This window comes from Drosophila rhopaloa, unplaced genomic scaffold (genome assembly GCF_018152115.1).
Source record: "Drosophila rhopaloa isolate 14029-0021.01 unplaced genomic scaffold, ASM1815211v1 contig_155, whole genome shotgun sequence".
NCBI classification, from domain to species: domain Eukaryota; kingdom Metazoa; phylum Arthropoda; class Insecta; order Diptera; family Drosophilidae; genus Drosophila; species Drosophila rhopaloa.
Genome location: NW_025335034.1, coordinates 2713480 through 2735367, shown reverse-complemented (window position 1 = coordinate 2735367; position 21888 = coordinate 2713480). Strand labels below are relative to the sequence as shown.

General features: G+C 39.8%; 1 protein-coding gene across 1 annotated transcript; it reads left to right on the top strand.

Moving 5' to 3' along the window:
* The first annotated feature begins 7688 nt into the window (after positions 1–7688).
* LOC108050648 (V-type proton ATPase subunit F) lies at positions 7689–11845 on the top strand. Its single transcript, XM_044457134.1, has 4 exons — positions 7689–7791; positions 7848–7929; positions 11363–11568; positions 11624–11845. Exons 1-4 carry the CDS (start codon positions 7738–7740, stop codon positions 11654–11656), a joined length of 375 nt encoding a protein of 124 aa, XP_044313069.1. The 5' UTR covers positions 7689–7737; the 3' UTR covers positions 11657–11845.
* The last annotated feature ends 10043 nt before the right edge of the window (positions 11846–21888 follow it).

The following is a 21888-nucleotide window of genomic DNA, read 5'->3' as shown; positions in this document are numbered from 1 at the left end:
GCGAAGGAGAGTGACTTTTTAGTGGCATGACCAGACTACTGCTGATGGCGGACCACGTACACATGTCGAAAACTAACTGCAGCCGCCGCTGTCCTTGCTCCCCCTTCCCCCCCTCCTCCTAGCCATCATCAGGAGCTGCAAAAATTTCAGCCATTTGTCCTGCATGCTTGCGGCATAAAAATATGCCAGGGCCAGCATTTTCATGCGGGTCATCTACTTGGGACCGGGTTCCCATCTCCCAGCTCCCAGCTCCCCATTCCCTATTCCTAACTCCGATTCCGACTGCAGCTGCAGCGCCCGAAAGTCAGGCTGCTACGTGTGTGACTGGGCCCTCAGAGAGTTTGGGTTTTTTCGGGACCAGCTTCTCTGCTGCAACTTTTCGGGGCAGGGCAAAAATCACACAGAACTGGGCAGAAATAAAACTACTCCTAGTTGGCTGGAAAATAACAAAGGGGCGAACCAAAGGGGCGTTCGGCAAATGGACTCTGGCTAAAAATGCTGCTGGCACTTTCGTAAAACATTCCAAATACAAATAAAAATCCAAGGCTTGTGAGTCACAGCAATCATTTCCAATGCAAAACAAAATTTCATTTTGTTTTACTTTTCGCCAGCATTTGTCCGCCGCCTGTCTGTCAGTTGGACATGTTTGTTTACGCTTCATCATGTCGTCGTTAGCCGCTGTCCCCGGACTTTGTTCTCCGGTCCTTGGACTCCCCAATCCCCACTCCCTACTCCCAATGTCCTGGACCAATGACACGATGACATTTTAATATGGCCCGTAACTTTTGTTTAGTCTGAGACTTCTCATCTCGTCATCGCAATTTGCCCAGAGATTTCCAGCTGTGTGCACAGGGCTAATTCAGTTTTATTAAATATTTTTCACGCTTCTCGCATCCATTTCCATTCTTCCATTTATTATTTCGCTTCTCTTAGGTAAATTGCTGCCTGATTTGTTATGAATCGAAATCAAAGGTAATGTAGCGCATAAAATCAGAGTCATACAGACCTGGAACACATATCGCTAACCATGGCAGCCCCACCTCTCCCCTTCCCTCCCCCTGCCACTCCCCATTCCAACGCCTGTCTGCGTCTGTTGCACGTTCAATTTTTCATTACTCATGCCTCAATCAATCACAAAAAATGCGATTTTATTTCGTTTTGATGCGTATTATAAGCGTTGATCTGATGTGTGTCGGCGAGTGTGTGTATTTCATTTTCTTTATTGGAGCATTTCTTTCACGCTTCGCATGCTCGAAACGCTGAGGGGGCGTGGCAGGGGGCCCACATTACATTTTGCATTTCGGCAGCATGTGCGTGAGCATAAATTGAAATTTATATTAATTTAAATGGGCAATTAAGCGGCATATATTTGAAAAGGTTTAGCGTAAGCTCCCATAATACACAGAAAATCGCAGCAGGCAAAAACTTATTTTTATCGCCGATTTCTGCCCTGTCATGCCATCGAAAGTCAATGAAAATGCGAAATGTTGCATAAGTATAATCGGTTTTTTACTTTTCGCAGAGGGAAGTACAAACGCAAGTCTTCGGTTTGCCGGCGTACAAAGTGAATACTAAATTCTGAGAACAACCTTTGGGTACTTGGCTTTCATCTGGCAACAATCAGCCTTTATCTTCGGCATGTTCATCTTGGGAAACTATTTATAGAGGGGGCTTAGGGAACGAACATTCATTAAGGTTTTTACACACGCTTAATGATGACTATCTGAGTATACAGAGAGAGAAAATACCTAAAAACTTTAAGCCATTTGACACACTTGACATATAAATTCAGAATAATAGCTGGCATATAGCTCATATGTACTAGCTTTCTTTAAGTTTTGTGTTTGCCCAATAAGTTATTACTCTTATAAGATATCTGATGAATTAAAATTCAACTTATTTTCATCAATCAATTTAACATATTTTTCAATTTATTTTAAGTTTTAACAATATTGAAATTAATCTTTAACTTGTGCATGCCAATCACAAATTGTCGCTTAAAACACTATGACTTTATTAATTCTATTTTACCAACGGATGTATCTAAACATTAATATTAAAGTAATATACAAATTATAACATTTATGGCTTAGTGTGGCTTTTAAAGATTCTATTTGAATTTTTTCTTAAAGTATCGATATGGTAGGCTTAATGTTTTTTGTGTAGCTCTAGGTCTGGCAATTTCTAATGGCAGCACTCCCATGTTGGAGGAGCAGCTGCTATTCCATTCTTCAACTTCCTACCGCCCCCACGCCCACTTTCGGGTCTAAAACTCTGTGGAGAGTGACGTGTCGATCGGTTCTTGGCTTCTGGGGCTCCTACAGTGTGTGTCAGAAACTGTTTTCGCCCGGAGGACTGGCAACAACTCTTGGCGTCGCTGTTGTCGCCGCTTTGACAACGCCTTTTGTGATTGGAATACAAAATAAGACACAGCACAATGAAGCCACAAAATCTGTGGAAGACGAGGCATTGGCTTTCGGCTCCAAAACGCGGGAGGCGGGATGGGGATGGGAACGGGGACGGGGATGGAGCACACAAATCAAACGCATCTGCCGGCGGAGGCAGGCAGCTGCTGGGAATTCGGAAAGAAGTCTGCGCCGTGTGTATCCGACAACTGTCAATGTATCTTGTAGTTGGCGTCGACTGGTAATTACGTGACGTTTTCTTGATAAATTGTGATTCGTGGCGTGATTTGCAGGCGGCCATTACTGGGGACTAATGTGCGGCATGCTCTCAGAATTGGAACAAACGCCAAAACGCTTTGATTTTAATGCATTTCTATTAACGGTTTCGCTGGCTGCCAACACCCGCTCTCCGGCTTGCCCAATAAGGCCTAAATGCCACCAGCCAGCCAGCTCAGCGGCCACATGGTGACCCAGTTCGTCAATGGAATCGACAAATACGAGGGATGGATTCGGGGAAGGGGGCTCCGATTCATTCGGCAGAGGCTATCAACCCAAAGAGCTGCGTTCAATGCATTGACACGATTTTTGGCTTCGGTCCTGCATAATAACCAACTGCACATTAACAGTTAACACCCGCGCAATCGCAACGTACACTGCCTAAAAACACGAAAACTAGAAATCAATTTGCACAAAGTACGAATTCAGAAATTGCTCATACGAGTCACTTTTTAACTTACGTTTTTTTTAAATAAATGTACTTTTACTAATAAATTGTATATTCAACATTGTTAATTAATTATTCATTAAACCTTAATATGATGGGAATGAAATCATTTAATTAAAATTCAGTGGTAAGAAAAATCTACCTTTAAACATGTTATTGTATATTAAATGATGATGGCTAAGCTTAAACATGTAAAGTTTGTGCAGACAATATGTAAAAGAAATAATTCCTAAAACTGTGCACCTTACGAAGTATGGTTTCTCATAATTATAATTATAACAATATTTGTTTAATTACTATTAAAGTCCTATTTAAAAATAAATAATGAATCATATGTTGTTAGTTCGACATTATTTAGCTCTAGGGCTTTTAGACAACACATTCTTCTAAGGAAGACTAAAACGATTTCACGTCCCTAACTTCCCTTGCAGAGAATTAAATAGGTAGGTTTATTTATAAATTTATTATAAATGTAAAATAGTTTATAAAACTCAAGCTAACATAAAAAGGCATGGAAGGGCATAGTTTAAATATAGTTAGAATTACTTATTATATAAGTTTTTGGGTTTTAAATTAGGTTGTATATATTTATTTCTTTCAGAAATTTAATTATTTTAATTATATTTTCATTGTAAGGAATTTTAAGGATTTTTAGGTAGGTTTAAGCAGATGTAAATATGTAAATATATGGATTGGGCTCTCTGGAGTTCGAACCATCCTGTTATTTAATATAAAACGTTATTAAATTTGTTTATTGTAACAAAAAAATTTAATTTAATTGTTTGAAATTATTTTTATCCATATCTTTCCGTGTAGGCACTATGGCATGCGGTTTGGGGCCATGGCTGGAGGGCCTTTGCCAATTAGGAGTGGAGTGGGAGGCCAAAAGCGGCGCTTCCTGCTGCCATCCTGCCATTCTGTAATTCTGTAGTTCTGGCTGGCCTGGCCAGCGATCATTTGCGGTTTGCGCTGCTGAACAGGGCCTTTGCCTTTGTTTATTATATTGTAATTATGCTAATTTTATTTTCCAACCCAACTGATTGGTAGTCGCGCAAAGAGAGTGCATATGTGAAGTGTGTTGTGCTGGCAAGTGAATGGCAGTGGGATAAATCGGCCGATGTTGGCGCCGTGACGTTAATGTCGATGTCATGTACTACCTCTCGGTTCGCCTGCATTTGACATTTCGCACATGGCTTTCTTGTGATTACAGCTCTTACTCTTGTGAGCGCCTGTTTACCTTTCAATAAAAATTGTTGAATAATCAGCGGCAGCGGCTGAAAACATCACAAACAGCGCAGCAGTAGCAGCAGCACTGCGATACGCGCTCTGAAAGGTTCATTTCATTTTGTTTCGATTCATTTCAGCTCAGAAGAAAGCGTATTGCGAATTTTTTTTCGGTTTGACTTGATTTGCGTGATGTGCATGCGGAGCAGCGGCGGCGACAGGTTCGATTATATAATCCCGCAAATGTTATGGTATTTTAAGCACTAAATAAATAAGAGGCGTGCTTGCACTTAGCCATGCTTCCAAATGCCTTCCAAAAGTTCAGGCCCAGCCAAAATGGAAGGGCGAAAGGCAGAAACGAGCCGGCAAACCCAAAGCCCGGCCAGAAGGCGAAATCTCGAGTCAATCGTGAGAGGCAACAGCGGGGCAGATAGAATTGGCTGGGGCTATACCCTTCTGATGTTGCACAATCCGAGGAGCCGACGATCCAACTGACAGCTGCTGAATGAATGAGTAGGCTGTCAAGTCCACGCATTCACTGAAGAATCTCAAAATTGGGCATCTGCATTTCAGGTGAGGTACTCTTTTGGAAGTCTTTTCAGGTGCAAAAGCATGCATTTAATTATAACAACAGGCTTAGCAATGTGAACTACTGTATAATAATTTCTGGATGGTACATTTCATGGACAATTATTTCTAGAAAGCATATCATAACATAAATCTAATCTTAAATACAATTTTTAAACAATTTGAATATAATCAAAGTTTGTTTGGAATCCACTGTAAGAAGATTGCTGTGCATATAATATTAATAACAACTTTATATTTTTAAATAAACGAACGCTTTAATATTTAAACTAGCATTTTTTTGTAGAATCTTAAAATGTTCAAAGGCTACTTAATTTACTGTTTGTGATTCATGCTTGATTTGTATTTTTTCCAAGAACATTTTTGGAGATCGAATTCTAGCTAAACTCATGCGTGTCACACAATCTAGGCAAAAAGAGAAAATGGGAACCTGTCGAAAAGGGAAGCCCAGAACCTCGCAGTCGAATCAAAATTAAAAAATAAGCAACCAAATCGAGAAAATAGGCAAAACGTGCCGGGCATAAGTGAAAATTTCAGCCGCAGTAAACTAAATGCCGCCATGACCATATTTAAGAAGCCAGGCCAGCAAAAGTCATTTGACACATTGTTGCCGTTCCCGTTCCCGTTGTTGCTGTTGCTGTTGCTGCTGATGATGTTGCTGGCGTAGCTGCAACTGTTGTTGCTGCTATGTCTGATGTTGCCAGTAGTCAATAAACTAAAACCGGTAGCATGAATTGCCGGTTGTGAGTTTGGGGCTGGCCAACTCGCTAGATTTCGATGGCTCCGCCATTAGCAATCGCAATGTGTGGAAAAAGGTCAGCGGGCCAAAGCATCGATGGCTTGGCTGGGATGCGATTTCGATTGGGTTTCGGCTTGGAGCTTTGAGTTTTCAGTTTTCAGTTCCAGTTCATATGGGTTTGCGGTGGAGAGTACGACTGCAATTTCATTGTCGGTTTGTGTGTGCAATGACAGTTTTTTCACTCAGCCAAAGTTCAATGCACTTCGGGGAAGCTTGCATGCACCGAAAAAGATTTCATCATTTTCTGATGATCTATTCGATGATTTATTGCAGATATTTGATAATTATAAAACTTAAAACTTTTATTGACTTGTCTATGCATTAAGCAACCAACTAAATGGCTATGAAACGAAACGGATTAGCAGATAAACATAGCATAGTATAATAAATAATAAATTTTAAACAACATCCAATCTTAGAAAGATGTTTAAAAAATATTTTTACTAGGTATTAAGAATTATTTTAATTTTAATTTACTAAAAAAATTATAAGATCTATACAAATCGATACGATCATACAAATCGTAATCATTTGTTTACATGTTTTATTAAAAAAAAATGTCCAACATTAATAATTAAGTAAAATAAAATTATAATATTCTTTGAATTACTAAACAAAAAACGTGTTCAGTCTGATTACCTCTGAAAAACTAAACACCGAGCTTATGTCGTAAAATATTTTATTACCAATTTGCTGATAGTTTCATATGATTTTTAAATCAATAAGTTTTCGAACACCCATATCTTAATATTCAATCAAAAATAATAGCTTACCGTTAAGATTTTTTAGACAGTTGGTGAAAATGTTTTCTTTTGTTCTATTACAAAATGGAAAAAACCCATACAATGATTTTCGTTTATACTTCTGAAATATTATTAAGGCAGCCCTAATTAACATAATATATCAAATATAAATTCAAAATTTCGGTTATAAGCGGTTTTTTTATAAATACTAAAATTGCATCTGTTTTTCCCAGTGCACGTGCCTGTGCTGCTGCTCCAACTGTCAATTAATGGCAAATGTCAGGGGCTGGCTTTGAAGCATTAATCATAATTAGTTATGCCACACGCCGGCAACAACAACAATGGTCATTGATATGTAAACTGTAAACTGTAAACAATTAGAGCTGATTTGAAAAATGTTAACTGAAGTTGAGTGTCGTGTTGGGTTCAAGTGGCAGCAGCTGGTCTGTCGAAAGTCGTGCTCGGCAATTAGCCGCATTTAGGTTTAGGGAATGCCGTCACCATGCAACCACGTAACGCCAACGAGTCAACTTGGTGCACATAACCGGCTGGCTGGGATTTTGTCCAGAGATCTGAAGCGATTCGCTTCAAGAGGAGACAATGTGCACAAAGGTGATCTGTGCGTCAAGTTCGTGGGCGGAGGTTTATGCGTATCTTTCAGTTGCGTTGGCTCAGCCCTTCGGGAAGTTATCTAATCCAATTAGGAGCCGTCGGAATTACGTAAATAGCTGAGCTGAAGGGAGTGGACGGGACACAACGGGGCTTGACACACAATTCGCCGGCTGCCGGCCATTGTTTTCGATTTAGTTTTGAGCAGCAACTGACAAAAATTCGTTATAAAATTGCACTGCCATGGACAGCGGCAAAGCAAACATTTTAAACAATTATAAAACTTGTTTTACGCTTGACAGCACTACAAACAGCGAAGTGCAGCCAGCGTTTTGCCATCAAATGCGGCGTGGCTGTCAAGTGCAGTTTTCCCCCTTTTTCAGTTCCTGCTCTCATTTTTCCACATCCATTTCACTCAAACAATTGTTTTGTCATCGGCGGAAGATGCACTTATATTTTATTCATACATCGAGTGACGGCAGAAATGAATGCGATTTATTTATTTGTATTAAGTACGGTAATCTTCTTATTGCAAATCCATTGACAAATGTATTTATCTTTCAACTATGAGCATTTAACATCAGTTGGCCCAGGCGTTTGCTTTCATGTTGCTTTCGAGTCAATACAATCACAGGTCTAGTAAATATGTCGTTGGAGTCGGAAGAACTTGGAAGTCTTTTAGCCGTTATTGGCGATGAGGTGGGTGCTTTTTAATAATATTGTCAATTTAAATGCCTCCCCACACTTTCTTGAAGGACACATGTGTCGGCTTTCTGCTCGGTGGCATTGGAGAAGTCGACGAAGATCGTGAGGCCAATTTTATGGTCGTGGAAAAGGGTAAGTTAAATTACCAGCAATCAAAAAAACAAAAATTTATAAAAACGTTGGGTCAGCACAATTGTATCAGTCTATGCGATAAATATAATAATTGCACACTCAATTGGTTCAACTTATTTGGAACATTTTTAAGCATGCTTCGCTGAGACAGATCCATTTAAAAACAAGAGAGAACGCTATAGTCGGGTGCCCCAACTATCAGATACCCGTTACTCAGGTAAAGGGAGTGCGAGGGAGATGGAGATGGAAACTTTGATCACGCATAACTCTTTAACGAATGGTCCGATTTGAAAAATTTCTTCTACAATTCGGTAGGTATTGATAAACACAATAAAACTGCATTTTTACTTTTCCGAAATATTTAAATTTTTAAAATCGTATATAAGCGATTGTGGGCGTTAAAGGGGGCGTGGCACCTTTTTGAAACAAACTTGCGCTGCGTAGGAACTCCAGGAATCTGTATGCAAAATGCCAATCTTCTAGCTTTTATAGTTTCCGAGATCTCAGCGTTCATACGGACAGACAGACGGACAGACAGACGGACAGACGGACATGGCTAGATCGACTCGGCTAGTGATCCTGAGCAAGAATATATATACTTTATAGGGTCGGAAACGCTTCCTTCTACCTGTTACATACTTTTGCACGAATACAATATACCCTTTTACTCTACGAGTAACGGGTATAATCATTCACAATATTTGTATGCGGAATAATGTAAATCTTTTTAAACTACATCAAAAGTAGCCCTTACTTATTTTTAATTGTTTTATTAAAGTTTTTTTTCTTAATAATAGCGAAGTGGTAACAAACTTAAACAAATCAGAAAAAATAAACAGAAAAATTAATTATGTCACCAGCACATAATAAATATAAACTATAGAAAAACAAGAAAGGAAAGCTAACTTCGGGCGGAGCCGAAGTTGATATACCCTTGCAGAATATTCTATAAATTATATTCTCCCAAATTATTCATATGATGCATTCTTAATACTCATAAAAAGTCCCAACTTCCTAACTTTAAAAACACCAAAGTTATGTCATTTCCAATCGTTCAGTTATATGGCAGCTATAAGATATAGTCGGCCGATCCTTATGAAATTTGGTAGGTCGGATTGATTGGCCAAAAATAAAACCCATAGAAAATCCTAACTTCCTAACGTTACAAACACCAAAGTTATGGCACTTCCGATCAATCAGTTATATGGCGGCTATAGGATATAGTCGTCCGATCCTTATGAAATTCGCTAGGTCGGATTAATTGGCCAAAAATAAAGCTCATAGAAAATCCCTTCTTCCTAATTTTAAAAACACCAAAGTTATGGCTTTTCCGATCGTTCAGTTATATGGCAGCTATATGATATAGTTGCCCGATCCGGCTCGTTCCGACTTATATACTACCTGCAATAAAAAGACAACTTTTGGGAAAGTTTTAAGCAGATAGCTTTAAAACTGAGGGACTAGTTTGCGTAGAAACGGACGGACGGACGGACAGACGGACAGACGGACATGGCTATATCAACTCAGGAGGTGATCCTGATCAAGAATATATATACTTTATAGGGTCGGAAATGTCTCCTTCACTGCGTTGCAAACTTTTGACTGAAATTATAATACCCTCTGCAAGGGTATAACAAGAGAGAACGCTATAGTCGGGTGCCCCGACTATCAGATACCCGTTACTCAGGTAAAGGGAGTGCGAGGGAGATGGAGATAGAAACTTTGATCACGCATAACTTTTTAACGAATGGTCCGATTTGAAAAATTTCTTAAGTAACGGGTATAATCATTCACAATATTTGTATGCGGAATAATGTAAATCTTTTTAAACTACATCAAAAGTAGCCCTTACTTATTATACCCTTGCAGAGGGTATTATAATTTTGGTCAAAAGTGTGCAACGCAGTGAAGGAGACATCTCCGACCATATAAAGTATATATATTCTTGATCAGGATCACCTCCTGAGTTGATATAAGCATGTCCGTCTGTCCGTCTGTCCGTCTGTCCGTCTGTCCGTCTGTCTGTCCGTCTGTCTGTTTCTACGCGAACTAGTCTCTCAGTTTTAAAGATATCGAATTGAAACTTTGCACACACCCTTCTTTCTTTTGCACGCAGTATATAAGTCGGAACGGCCGGGATCGGCCGACTATATCCTATAGCTGCCATATAACTGAACGATCGGAAATGCCATAACTTTGGTGTTTGTAAAGTTAGGAAGTTAGGATTTTCTATGGGTTTTGTATTTGGCCAATCAATTTGACGTACCAAATTGTATAAGGATCGGCCGAATATATCCTATAGCTGCCATATAACTGATTGATCGGAAATGTCATAACTTTGGTGTTTGTAAAGTTAGGAAGTTGGGATTTTCTATGGGTTTTATTTTTGGCCAATCAATCCGACCTACCAAACTTCATAAGGATCGACCGACTATATCCTATAGCTGCCATATAACTGAACGATTGGAAATGCCATAACTTTGGTGTTTTTAAAGTTACGAAGTTTGGATTTTTTATGAGTATTAAGAATGCATCATACGAATAATTTTGGAAAATATAATTTACAGAGTATTCTGCAAGGGTATATCAACTTCGGCTCCGCCCGAAGTTAGCTTTCCTTTCTTGTTTTTAATTGTTTTATTAAAGTTTTTTTTCTTAATAATAGCGAAGTGGTAACAAACTTAAACAAATCAGAAAAAATAAACAGAAAAATTAATTATGTCACCAGCACATAATAAATATAAACTATAGAAAAACAAGAGAGAACGCTATAGTCGGGTGCCCCGACTATCAGATACCCGTTACTCAGGTAAAGGGAGTGCGAGGGAGATGGAGATAGAAACTTTGATCACGCATAACTTTTTAACGAATGGTCCGATTTGAAAAATTTCTTCTACATTTCGATAGGTATTGATAAACACAATAAAACTGCATTTTTACTTTTCCGAAATATTTAAATTTTTAAAATCGTATATAAGCGATTGTGGGCGTTAAAGGGGGCGTGGCACCAGTTTGAAACAAACTTGCGCTGCGTAGGAATTCCTAAAATCTACATGCAAAATGCCAATCTTATAACTTTTATAGTTTCCGAGATCTCAGCGTTCATACGGACGGACAGACAGACGGACAGACGGACAGACGGACATGGCTATATCGACTCGGCTAGTGACCCTGATCAAGAATATATATACTTTATAGGGTCGAAAACGCTTCCTTCTAGCTGTTACATACTTTTGCACGAATACAATATACCCTTTTACTCTACGAGTAACGGGTATAAATATATAAATTGAGCCAAAGGATATGCGAGAAATTTAAGAATAGCATTGCTGGTAGTCATTAGGTCAACACCCGAGCCAGCAGGTCTTGAGTTAAATTGTTTACTAGTTAAAATGAGTATAGAAAAATTGCTCTCATCATTCATTTCCCCTAGACACCTCTCCCGACCAGATTAAGGCTTGTTTCAAGAAGTTCCTGAAGCGACCTGACGTCGCCATTATCCTAATCAATCAGGTGTACGCGGACATGATTCGTCCCACTGTCGATGCCCACAGCCGGGCTGTGCCCACTGTGCTGGAGATTCCCTCGAAGCAGCAGCCCTACGATGCCTCCAAGGACTCGATCCTGAAGCGGGCCCAAGTGAGTTGGCCTGCGGTGATAATTTCGACCCCTATTCACACCAATCCGTTCCCAGAGCGTTTTCAGTCCGCCCGAATGGCGCTACTAGCGGCTCAACTTTGGCAATCAGTTTTCGGATCGAAGTCGGAGTTTAATGAAAGATTTGCATAGTTTTCAAATGCATGCCGAATGCCAATGCCAGTGCTACAAAGTCGGTTGAATTGTTACTCAAAAAAAAACCTGAATAGATATTTTCACACAGAAATGATGGGAGAAAATAAAGCTTATACGAACATCAGCCAACTTTTCAGCTTTTGCGTTTTAAGGAAATTGCCAAAAAACTGCAGCAGCAACAATCTGAAAAGAGGAAAACAACAAAAATGCGTTGCGCTTGCAACAAAATTGAAAACAGCAACCACACAAAACAAATACAAAAGAAAGAAAAGCCATAGCAAAAGTAACAACAAAGTGAACGAAAACGATACAAATAAGCGCTGAAATGCCAATACATGGCAAAAATGCAAGAAGAAAACCGAATAAAACCAAATAAAACAAAACAGCGAACCAAAAAAGGCACAACAGAAACCTAACAAAATAAAAACTCTTAAAAAGACAGCACAATTTACGTTGTCTGGATGGATCTGGACCGAGTCGCAGGGAAAGTCGGGGAAAAGCGACTTCTTACGGGCTGCTTAGCGCAACAAAGGCATGCGAAAACAATATTCGAGCAAAGTATTTTGCGCCAACTTTTCGCACCAAGAAGTTGGCGCAGAGAATGCATTCAGAAACTTCTGCTCCAGTGACAAGTTGGCTGGAACCGAGCCACCCAGAAATGGAGGAGGACGTAGCCCTGGTGGCTCGAAAAGCGCAGCCTATAAGCAGGCAGCACTCCAGCACTCCAGACCTCCAACCTTCCAAAAGCCGCCCATAGCTTAGCTATAAAATGCTTAAAACTTGGGTAGAGAAGCAGGCGTAAATGCATTTAGAGGCAGTTGTTACAAAGTAGCGTAATTTTGTTTGTTTGGGAAAAGTATAATATTACACATTTAAGAACCGCCGATAGTAGCATATTCATTAATTGATGAAGAACATACGGATTCACATAAGGGGAACATTTCTAAATTTGTATATCTTTTTGAAGCTCTTCGTACATAAAAAGGGCATCCTAAAATTGAATTTTTAGTATTGCAAACTAAATATTCTATAAAAAAACTTCATTCTGAAATCATTAAAAATATCCCAAAAGCTCAAATCAAATAAAATATTTAGGCACCTCATTAAACATAAACATAAACATTTTAAGCTCTTGCAGAGTGTATTTTGATTTCAGTTAGAAGCTTGCCACGATGCTGACATCAAAAAATGATTTCCGATTTGACGTAGTTTCATAGATTTATAATATATTTATTTATACAAGCTGGTTAGCTGTAGTTAAACTAAATAATTGCGATAAAACAGTAACCCAATTCCGAGGAGCTATTTTATCTTTTAATTACTCTCACCTTTTCCCGTTTTTCAGAAGCCAAAAATTTGCCAAAAAGTTCATCTTCGCATTTCGTAATGTAATAACGCATTGTGAATTAATGAGCTGTGACAATTAGGAACACCGAACTGGCTGGATGTCAAAAATCTGGACACGTAGTACTTGCCACCTATCTATTCTCCAGCAGGCAGGTTTTGACAACAAAATGGCGTGGAGCATTTTGGACCTAATTAGCCGCACATGCCAGTCACACTGGGCGGGGTGCACGCGGCGTATGCGTAATTGCATTACATGAAGTCTGCCAAGCTCACTTTGCTGCAGTTAAGCTGTCACCTGCCAACAGCATTCAGCAGAGTCTAAAACTGGCTGGAGGCTGCCAGTAAGAAATCAAAGAGCCAAAAGAGACTTTGCAGCACCATTCAGGCATTAGCATTTTCATATGTATTGGATTACCCTGTGTCTGCAACTCGCATTCATCACATATTCCTGGCTATTAATTAATTAATTCTTTTAATATCATCAAAAGTTTTAGCTGCATTTGTATCTGCTGAGGCCGTATTTTTTGGGGATAAAAATATTCCTTACATGAGACTTTTGATTACCTAAAAACAAAATTATTTATTCAATAGTTCTTTGAATAAATAAAATTTAATTGTACCACTCTTTTTATACCCGTTACTCGTAGAGTAAAAGGGTATATTGTATTCGTGCAAAAGTATGTAACAGCTAGAAGGAAGCGTTTCCGACCCTATAAAGTATATATATTCTTGTTCAGGATCACTAGCCGAGTCGATCTAGCCATGTCCGTCTGTCCGTCTGTCCGTCTGTCCGTCTGTCTGTCCGTCTGTCTGTCTGTCCGTATGAACTGAGATCTCGGAAACTATAAAAGCTAGAAGATTGGCATTTTGCATGTAGATTTTAGGAGTTCCTACGCAGCGCAAGTTTGTTTCAAAAAGGTGCCACGCCCCCTTTAACGCCCACAATCGCTTATATACGATTTTAAAAATTTAAATATTTCGGAAAAGTAAAAATGCAGTTTTATTGTGTTTATCAATACCTATCGAAATGTAGAAGAAATTTTTCAAATCGGACCATTCGTTAAAAAGTTATGCGTGATCAAAGTTTCTATCTCCATCTCCCTCGCACTCCCTTTACCTGAGTAACGGGTATCTGATAGTCGGGGCACCCGACTATAGCGTTCTCTCTTGTTTATTCTTGCTACATGGCAAGAGTAAAATAAATCAAACAAATTTCGTTTATCAATATAATTAAATAGATAACAATGATAGATAAGTCTGAAGCTCCTAAGCAGAAGTTATTATTTCAGAAATTTATCCCCTGACACACCATTTTAAGCTAAAACCTAATTAAAATAAATTCAGGAGAGCACAATAGGGCATCAATTGGCGGCGGAAAAGGAGGAGCAGGCCTCTTAAAGCGCAAGTCAGAACTTCTGACACTCAGCGACAAGTTTTGCGCCTTTTTTAGCAGTTTAGGGAAAAGAAAGAAAACTAAATAAATAAGCGACTAACTGACTGACTGAAGACAGCAGGAGCGGAGAATCGGAGCAACTGCAGCGAAACTTTTGCGCCAAGCAATGGGGAACATAAATAAATGAAATTATTCAAAAGAAGTTTGGAATTCTCGTGACAGCGCATAAAAACAAACAGCTGAATGCAATTTGGCTCGTTCTAAGCCATGCGAGAAGGAAAAGTGAAAATAAAACAGCAGCCGCCAGACGATGACGAAGATAGTCAGAAAAAGTCTGGGTTCTGTTCGGCTCAGTCAGTGCAAATGAAATGCATAGACCCAAAAACGCATCGAGCGGCCAACGGAGACGAAGTCTTCAGACCAACTGAGAATGGCATAATTATAATTGGAACTGGGATCCGAGAGACGAGCTCTGACAACTGAAGACCCAGGCCCTGAGTGCGGAAACTGATGCCACATTTTTGGCAATTCAATTTCGGAAATGAAATCGAGACACATGGACTCGCAGGCTCCGATAGCCGATGCCCGTTTATCTGTTTGCCAAATTGAGCAAAAGATGCCGGGCCGGAATTAACAAATGGAATTGCTGCTCGGCAAATTAACAGACAACTAAGGGCATTCGACGAGCCTACTAACGCTGGTCGGCAATCGCAAAATTATTGCGTTTGAGAACTTGTTAGTTCAATCGGTATTTTGGACAAAACCCACACGAGCAGAGGACATATACTATATATACATATAAGGACCACGCCCACCCAGACAGCCCTTGACATCCGCAGTGGGAAGAACGTGCTCGAAAACAAAGTTAATTAAATGATCTGATCTCCATTATTCCCAAAAAGCTAATCTCAATTACAAAATTGAAATGACCAGAAGCACACTTGGGAAAAAGGGTTTTGCTCTACTGCAATTTTTGTTGTTAAGGATGTGATCTACAATCCCATATGGTAAATAGGTTTTTGATTATATTTTAGTTACTGTTTTATTAGAGTATTTATTTATAGTAAAAGTAGGTTGAGCCAAAAGTCCATTGAAAAACTCGGAAGATAGATGGTCTCACTTAAAAATTTATTTATATTGGCCCAAGCTCTGATTTCTGTTAAAGACTCCAGTTATTACATAACTCAACCTTAGTATTGGCTATAATATCTACAATAACTTATTTCTTATAGAGACTTGAATTCTAACGATTAAATGAAATGGCAATATGTTCAATACCAATTACTTGACTGAGCTATAATTTGCAAAGTAAAGTGAAGTATTTACATAATATTATGTGGCTGAACAAGTTTTATTGTGACCTAGATTTTGAAAGTACCAAAAGAAAACTTATCAAAAGTTTAAAAATGACTACAAAATAATAGGGGATATAGAACACTTTTTAATCCTCCCTTCCCTTGAAGTTTAGCAGCGGAACTTATGCTGTTTCGTAGATTATCCCTTTAAGAAAGGGATCCTTTTCTCGCTGTGCAGAATGCCAGAGAACGACATTGCTGAGCCACAGAAATCGATGGAACTTGGCCAAAATGTAACTCGAATGTCAAAGAAAACAAGGAAAGTGATGCGGACCGGCGGGGGGTGCGGATTAGAGTGCAGCAGTTTTGGCCGGAGATGAGCTGCAGGGAATCGGTCACTATATAGTATAGTACTTGCTGGATTAGTTAGTTCGAGGTCCGCCCTCTGCTTTGGCCCACCCCCTGCGCAATGCAATCGACACGGCACAAAGCGTTTCATTAACCATTGCAAATTGGCAGCAATTCATTGAAAGGCATTCGAATCGTGTGCGTTGGTGGGTTTGTGCGTTCTCAATTTGCCTGCGGCACGTAGCATATGGATAATACGTACATACGAATGTGGACAGCTAGCAGCCGAACTCAATTCTCCGAATCACTGAGCTAAACAAAATCATTGAAATTGCCATTGTCTGGGCACTGAGTGGATAAGCACACACGGCGTCCCGAGCAGCGCTTGATATATGGCACACACTATACTCGGATATTATAGCACATTTAGTTAGCCCGCCGGTCACTTTGCGGGTCTGCCTTCTGAGGACTGCACTGGACTGTGCCCTTGATTAGCCCTCCTCCGTGTCCTTTACTCTAGATTGGATTACTTGATTTGCCAGCCAAGTGTCTAATTAATTACTTTGCATTTAAATTAACCCCCGTTTTCATCGGAGCAAACATCGATGGCAGTGTCACAGGCTGAGACGTGCACTAAGGAAAAGTGGAAATCAGGCAATTTCATTTACTCACTTGTATGAAAATGGTGTCGAGGTCAAGTAATTAACTATGATATCAACCTCATTCCATACTTACAAAAATGATACGAATTAAATTTAATCTTCTAGCTTACTAAAAAAATATTATTAAATTATTGTTATTTAAAAGGTAAGAGGCTTCCGAAAAACCATTAGACCGAAAAATATAGTTAAGTTCGAGTTACAAAAATCAAACAAACATTTTTACTTTTGTATTAATAATGGCAACGCTGCTTATGATTTATTTTCTTCATAACCATCGACGATACCTTAAAATCCCATGTGAAAGTTTTTAGTTCACCAATTCAATTGTGGATAAAATTCAGTTGTTATATAATATTGTTGACAGCTTTAAAGTAATGCGCTACCTCTTTGATTAAGGTAGAAATACTATTTATTTTTGTGTTTTGGTTTTGAATGTAACTAAATTATAGTGTTACTCTTGATACTAAAATTACCAACGTCTGCCACAAATTTCCCTCCTCTTTTTTCGGAGTGTGTGCCTCCTTGATGGAGGCGTGGCAAGTGCATGTTGCGGGGCGGCTATCGCTTTGGCTAATTTGTATTCAAAACACAGAAAGCAGTGTCAGTGTTTCAATTGATTGAATGAGTCTGGGTCGACCCCGGATCCGAAGTCTGGAGACCTGGGCACAGATGTCGGGAGATTAGCAGCCGGGCCAGAGTTCACCTGCCTCGCTTTGACTCGCTCTAATTGGAAGTGACAAATGGAAGCTCGCCTCCGCTGCACGGTGTTTGCATTTCGACCAGGACTTAAACAGCTTTCTGTGGACTTGGAGTCCTAATTTTAAAGCATTCTCTATTAATTTAGCATGCTATTTGCAACGGAAGCCGCACTCAGACTTCTAACTGGGGGAACTATTCTTTTGTTGTCCCCAGGCCGGCGAATTTGCCATGGCAACTGCTGCAATAAACCACAGCACATTTTTGGATCCACTTCATATGCATAACAAATGAATAACTTTCGTATTATCCTACCGAGCCGCAATAACAAAAATTAAAAAAAGCAGAACGTACGTAAACACAGATAAACAATTGAAATGCGATATAAAAAATAATAATAGCAAATGAATTCAAGTGGGCCTGGTGCACAAAGGATAAAAGACGCGGGAGTATGGTTTATTCAAATAACAATTGCCAAATACTTATTTAACCAAAATAAAAGGCGCAGCGCAACTTTCTGGCTTTTGGGCTTTGTCGGTGGCGTTGGCGTTGGCCGCAAAATGTGCAAAAATTTGTATAAAAATGCCTGAGCAAAGTGGGCCACACCCACACCCGCTGGTGCAACAATAAAATACCAGCGAGCCGCTGACTGGGGTGCTGCCTTTTCGGGTGGGGTTCGCCATCATTTTGGGGTAATGCAAAATTACGTTATAACGGCATAAATTTAAATAAATGCCGGTCTCAGGATTTTTATGCATTTTTACCGCATAACAAATACTTTTGTTGCCCGCAGCCACCTACATTCTGCTCTAATGTGGCTTGGCCACGCCTACCGCCCACACACTCTTTCACGCTTTTACAGCCGTGGCTGAAAGTATATGTCACAAGCTTCCTAAAATAAACAAATATATACAACCTAATTTAAAACCCAAAAAACCCAAAAAAAATTAATATAAGTCGAAGGCCTCGTAGTGCCTTTTAGCTTTAGTTTTATAAACTATTCTATCATTTACAATAAATAAAAAAATGTGTGCGGAATAGGAAGTTGTATCTAAAATAATAACAAAACGCTGAAACAAAAAAATGTACAACGAAAAGAAAAAGAATCGCAATTATGTGTTTTTGGCCTATGAAACCCATGTAACTTTTTAGAAACTGTATAATATAGTATTCAAATTAATGAGTACCTTAAAATATAATAGTTGCAACTTTTTGCCTATCCTATCATTAGTTTTCACCTTCCCTTTTTTATTTGAATTCATTTTGGAAATTTAAGGGGAAAAAAATGTGTCTATCATAGGCAAATGATTTGGCCAAGAATTTTAGGATTACAAAATTAAAAATGAAAGTATTTTTGTTTCAGTTACAATTCTTATATTGTAGGTGCTATTATTACCACCTCAGCTGTATGTTCTAACAATTCGTAGGCGGTTAAAACTGCGGCTGCTGCAGTCAGCTAGTGAAATTTCCTTCCGCTTTCGCCAGGACGCGAAATGCTTTCATTGGCATGCCAGCAACTCTCCTTCTGTGCAAGTGTGTGTGGATTTGTGGGTGTGAGTGCGGTAGTGAAATCCTTGGCTGTTATTTGCATGCCCCTAAAATTATGCAAAGTAATCCTGTCTCGCCCGCTGGCGAAATCCGCGCCGATATTTGCAATTGTTAACGTAATAAGCGGGTTTAAGTGCGAGCTGCACCTGTCCTGCGCCCCTGCCACCCGCGCCCCTTCGTCCTGCTCCCATTTCTTGGCCAAACCGGGCCGATACCTCTTCATCGTTTCTCGACTGGCTTCTGTTGCCAGAACAAATATTTGGCCACCTTAAGCGGCGCTGGGCTGCAAAAAGTCGCCCAATTAAATGGCCAACTGCAATTCCTTACAGTGTAGCATTTTCAGTGTTGCCTTCCGTCTCGCTTGCTCCACGCCCATCCTCTCGCTCGCTCTTTCCACCCGGATGTGGCTGCGCCATGCTTTTCGGTTTACGTAGTAAATTAACTTCCGTTTTATTTGTAAGATTTCCTTTCGCTCTGCTCGTCGTTCGTTTGCCTTTTTTGCTGGCTGTCCTTGCCCTGCCACGCCCCCTGGTTCCTTGCCCCCCTTGTCCGCCCCCCGCACGTATCCTTTCCATTTCCAGGTTCCGTGTGCTTTTGTTCCACTATTTGGGTTATGCTTGGTCTGGCTGCTCGGTCTGCTTTTGTATATTTTTAAGCGCTTTTTCATTCAATTTACAAAATTGAAGTGGGAATTGAGAAATAAATTCCGTTTTCGTTTCTGGCTCCTGGCTCCGAAATTCCAGCTCCCAGTTGCACTTTGCGTGCAGCGGATGTGGCCGAAAGCCCAGACCTCCAGACGAAATTAGGTGAAATGCAAACGTTTAGCGTAATGAACTAATTGAGGCGGCCGCCTGAAGGTCGGCCGTCCGCCGGAAACGAGGGCATTTAAATGCTGCATAAAGCCCATTTCCGGCGCCCATCCGGCCCTGTCTCAGTATCTCGACCCTTGCATCTGCCGACTGCAAAGATAAATAGCCGCCGTCGCAGTAAATCTCATGGAAATTTTTCACTTTCTTGACATTTATGCATGTGCCCGGTGGAGTCGGGACTCGGGGATTTGAAAGGGGATGAGCCCGTGGATCTAAGCTGAGAGGACGTGAGATCCCTAGTCGCCTTGGCAATGCGATTGGCCTATCTAAGACGAGACTCCGGCAAACAGCAACCGTCTCCTGCGCCATTCAACCGGACAATCGTGAAGTCCACTCATTTGGCCACTCATCTGTGTATTCGAATGCACGCTAAAAATAGTCTCGGAATAATTCTTCTTTAATTTAACTTGAGCTCTAGTCGCACTTAATATCATAGATCCTCTAAAAAATCTACCGAAAAGTTCAAATCTTATAACTTTATAAGTATGAACTAAATTACAAAATTATAATTTAAACAACGAAATTACATATAGCTATTTAAAAATGCAAAAACAAATTAAGAATAGCAATTTAAACACTTTGAAATTTTTAGGAAAACATAACATAAACTTAAGTTTTTATAAAATGGCCGGTCTTTTACAAATGGCTTTAAGAATCGTTACATTATGTTATTTATTAGTCAAACAATGACTTTTGATGTAATTTGTATTTTAAGTTTTTAAATAACCAAAGCCTTTAATAAAGTGAATTAATGAAAGAATTAAAATAAAATAAAAAGGGAAGAGCAATCGAAACAAAATATTATCCCAACATTTTTTTCTGTGTGACTTCTTGGCAGCTCCCCAAGTTACCTTTCCACTTATCACAAGTGCTGCATGTTTGTCCTTTTTGTGCTCCGAGTATTTTCAATTTGTATTAAAAGGTTTTCGTAGGCGAAGTAGCTTTACATATGCGTCGAAAAAGAAGATGAAAAAACAAGCAGAAACGAATCTGCTCCTCGTTCTCGACATCATCGTCCAATTTGTGTTGATAATTTCACGGTTTGTTGACAACTCAGGTGGACAAAACGCTGGGTGAGTGTGTGTATCCCTTTGTAGAGACTAATGTCCTCGAGTTTTCCCACACCCAGATCCATGCCCCAGTATCCCCTGCATTGTCATGGTATTTACATGCACTGCTGATTGCCACTAAGCCAAAACTATAGAGAGGAAAATAGGGATGGATGGGACGGCCGAGACTTCACTTTGATTCAAACATTTGAGTTTTGTATCAAATGATTGCCCTGTCAATTGGTTTATGGTTCAGTGTGCCGGCAAATGTATTTAGTCGGCTCTTACCAGGCAATATCCAGCCCCGATTGGATTCGCCCCAGTACGAAAAGAGCTTATTTTTTGGCCAAGGTGTGGAACCACATTTCAGGATTACGATTACGACTAAAGAGTTTTCGCTCGAAGGCAGAGTTTATCGAGTGTAATTCGAACACCATTGAATTACACTTGTTTGCCAGTCAGTTTATGTCCATCGTATCTCATTACAAGCGCTACATTTTTATTTAAGCCGATTGAGTGATTCGTCGAAATTTATTTCATTTAAATCGTTTGTTTGACACAAGCTCAGTGGAATAAGGCAAAAAAGCGTTAAAAAACAATGAAGGAAAGCCCGCACGGCCAGCAGACCGAGCCAACCCGCAAAAAATCGTAAATTTAACAATGCATTTTTCAGCTGCCAATGGGCTGGACACACATACGCACCGTTGCCGCTGGCCAGCAGCTAGTCACTCAGATCACAGCGGTCCGGTGCATCAGCCCTCGTCGCCATTTAAATGCAGCAAACGAAAAGCGGAAAACACCAAGCTGCATTCGACGTCAACTTCACCGCTGACGGGCCGTTGATCTGTTTGCCACCGGCGGCATTTTAGCGTCGGGCATACGTGCTGTATGGTTGATATGTACCTGGATCTGAAATGTTTCAAAGCTGCTAATAATTTTAAGTTTTTTAAATCTTTTTAT

Excerpts from the sequence above, each read along its gene's own strand:
- LOC108050648 (XM_044457134.1), top strand. The coding sequence starts at position 7,738 with ATGTCGTTGGAGTCGGAAGAACTTGGAAGTCTTTTAGCCGTTATTGGC. Across the intron at positions 7,930-11,362 it reads TTTTATGGTCGTGGAAAAGG|ACACCTCTCCCGACCAGATT; the intron begins GTAAGTTAAATT and ends CATTTCCCCTAG. Across the intron at positions 11,569-11,623 it reads CGATCCTGAAGCGGGCCCAA|AGCGTTTTCAGTCCGCCCGA; the intron begins GTGAGTTGGCCT and ends ATCCGTTCCCAG.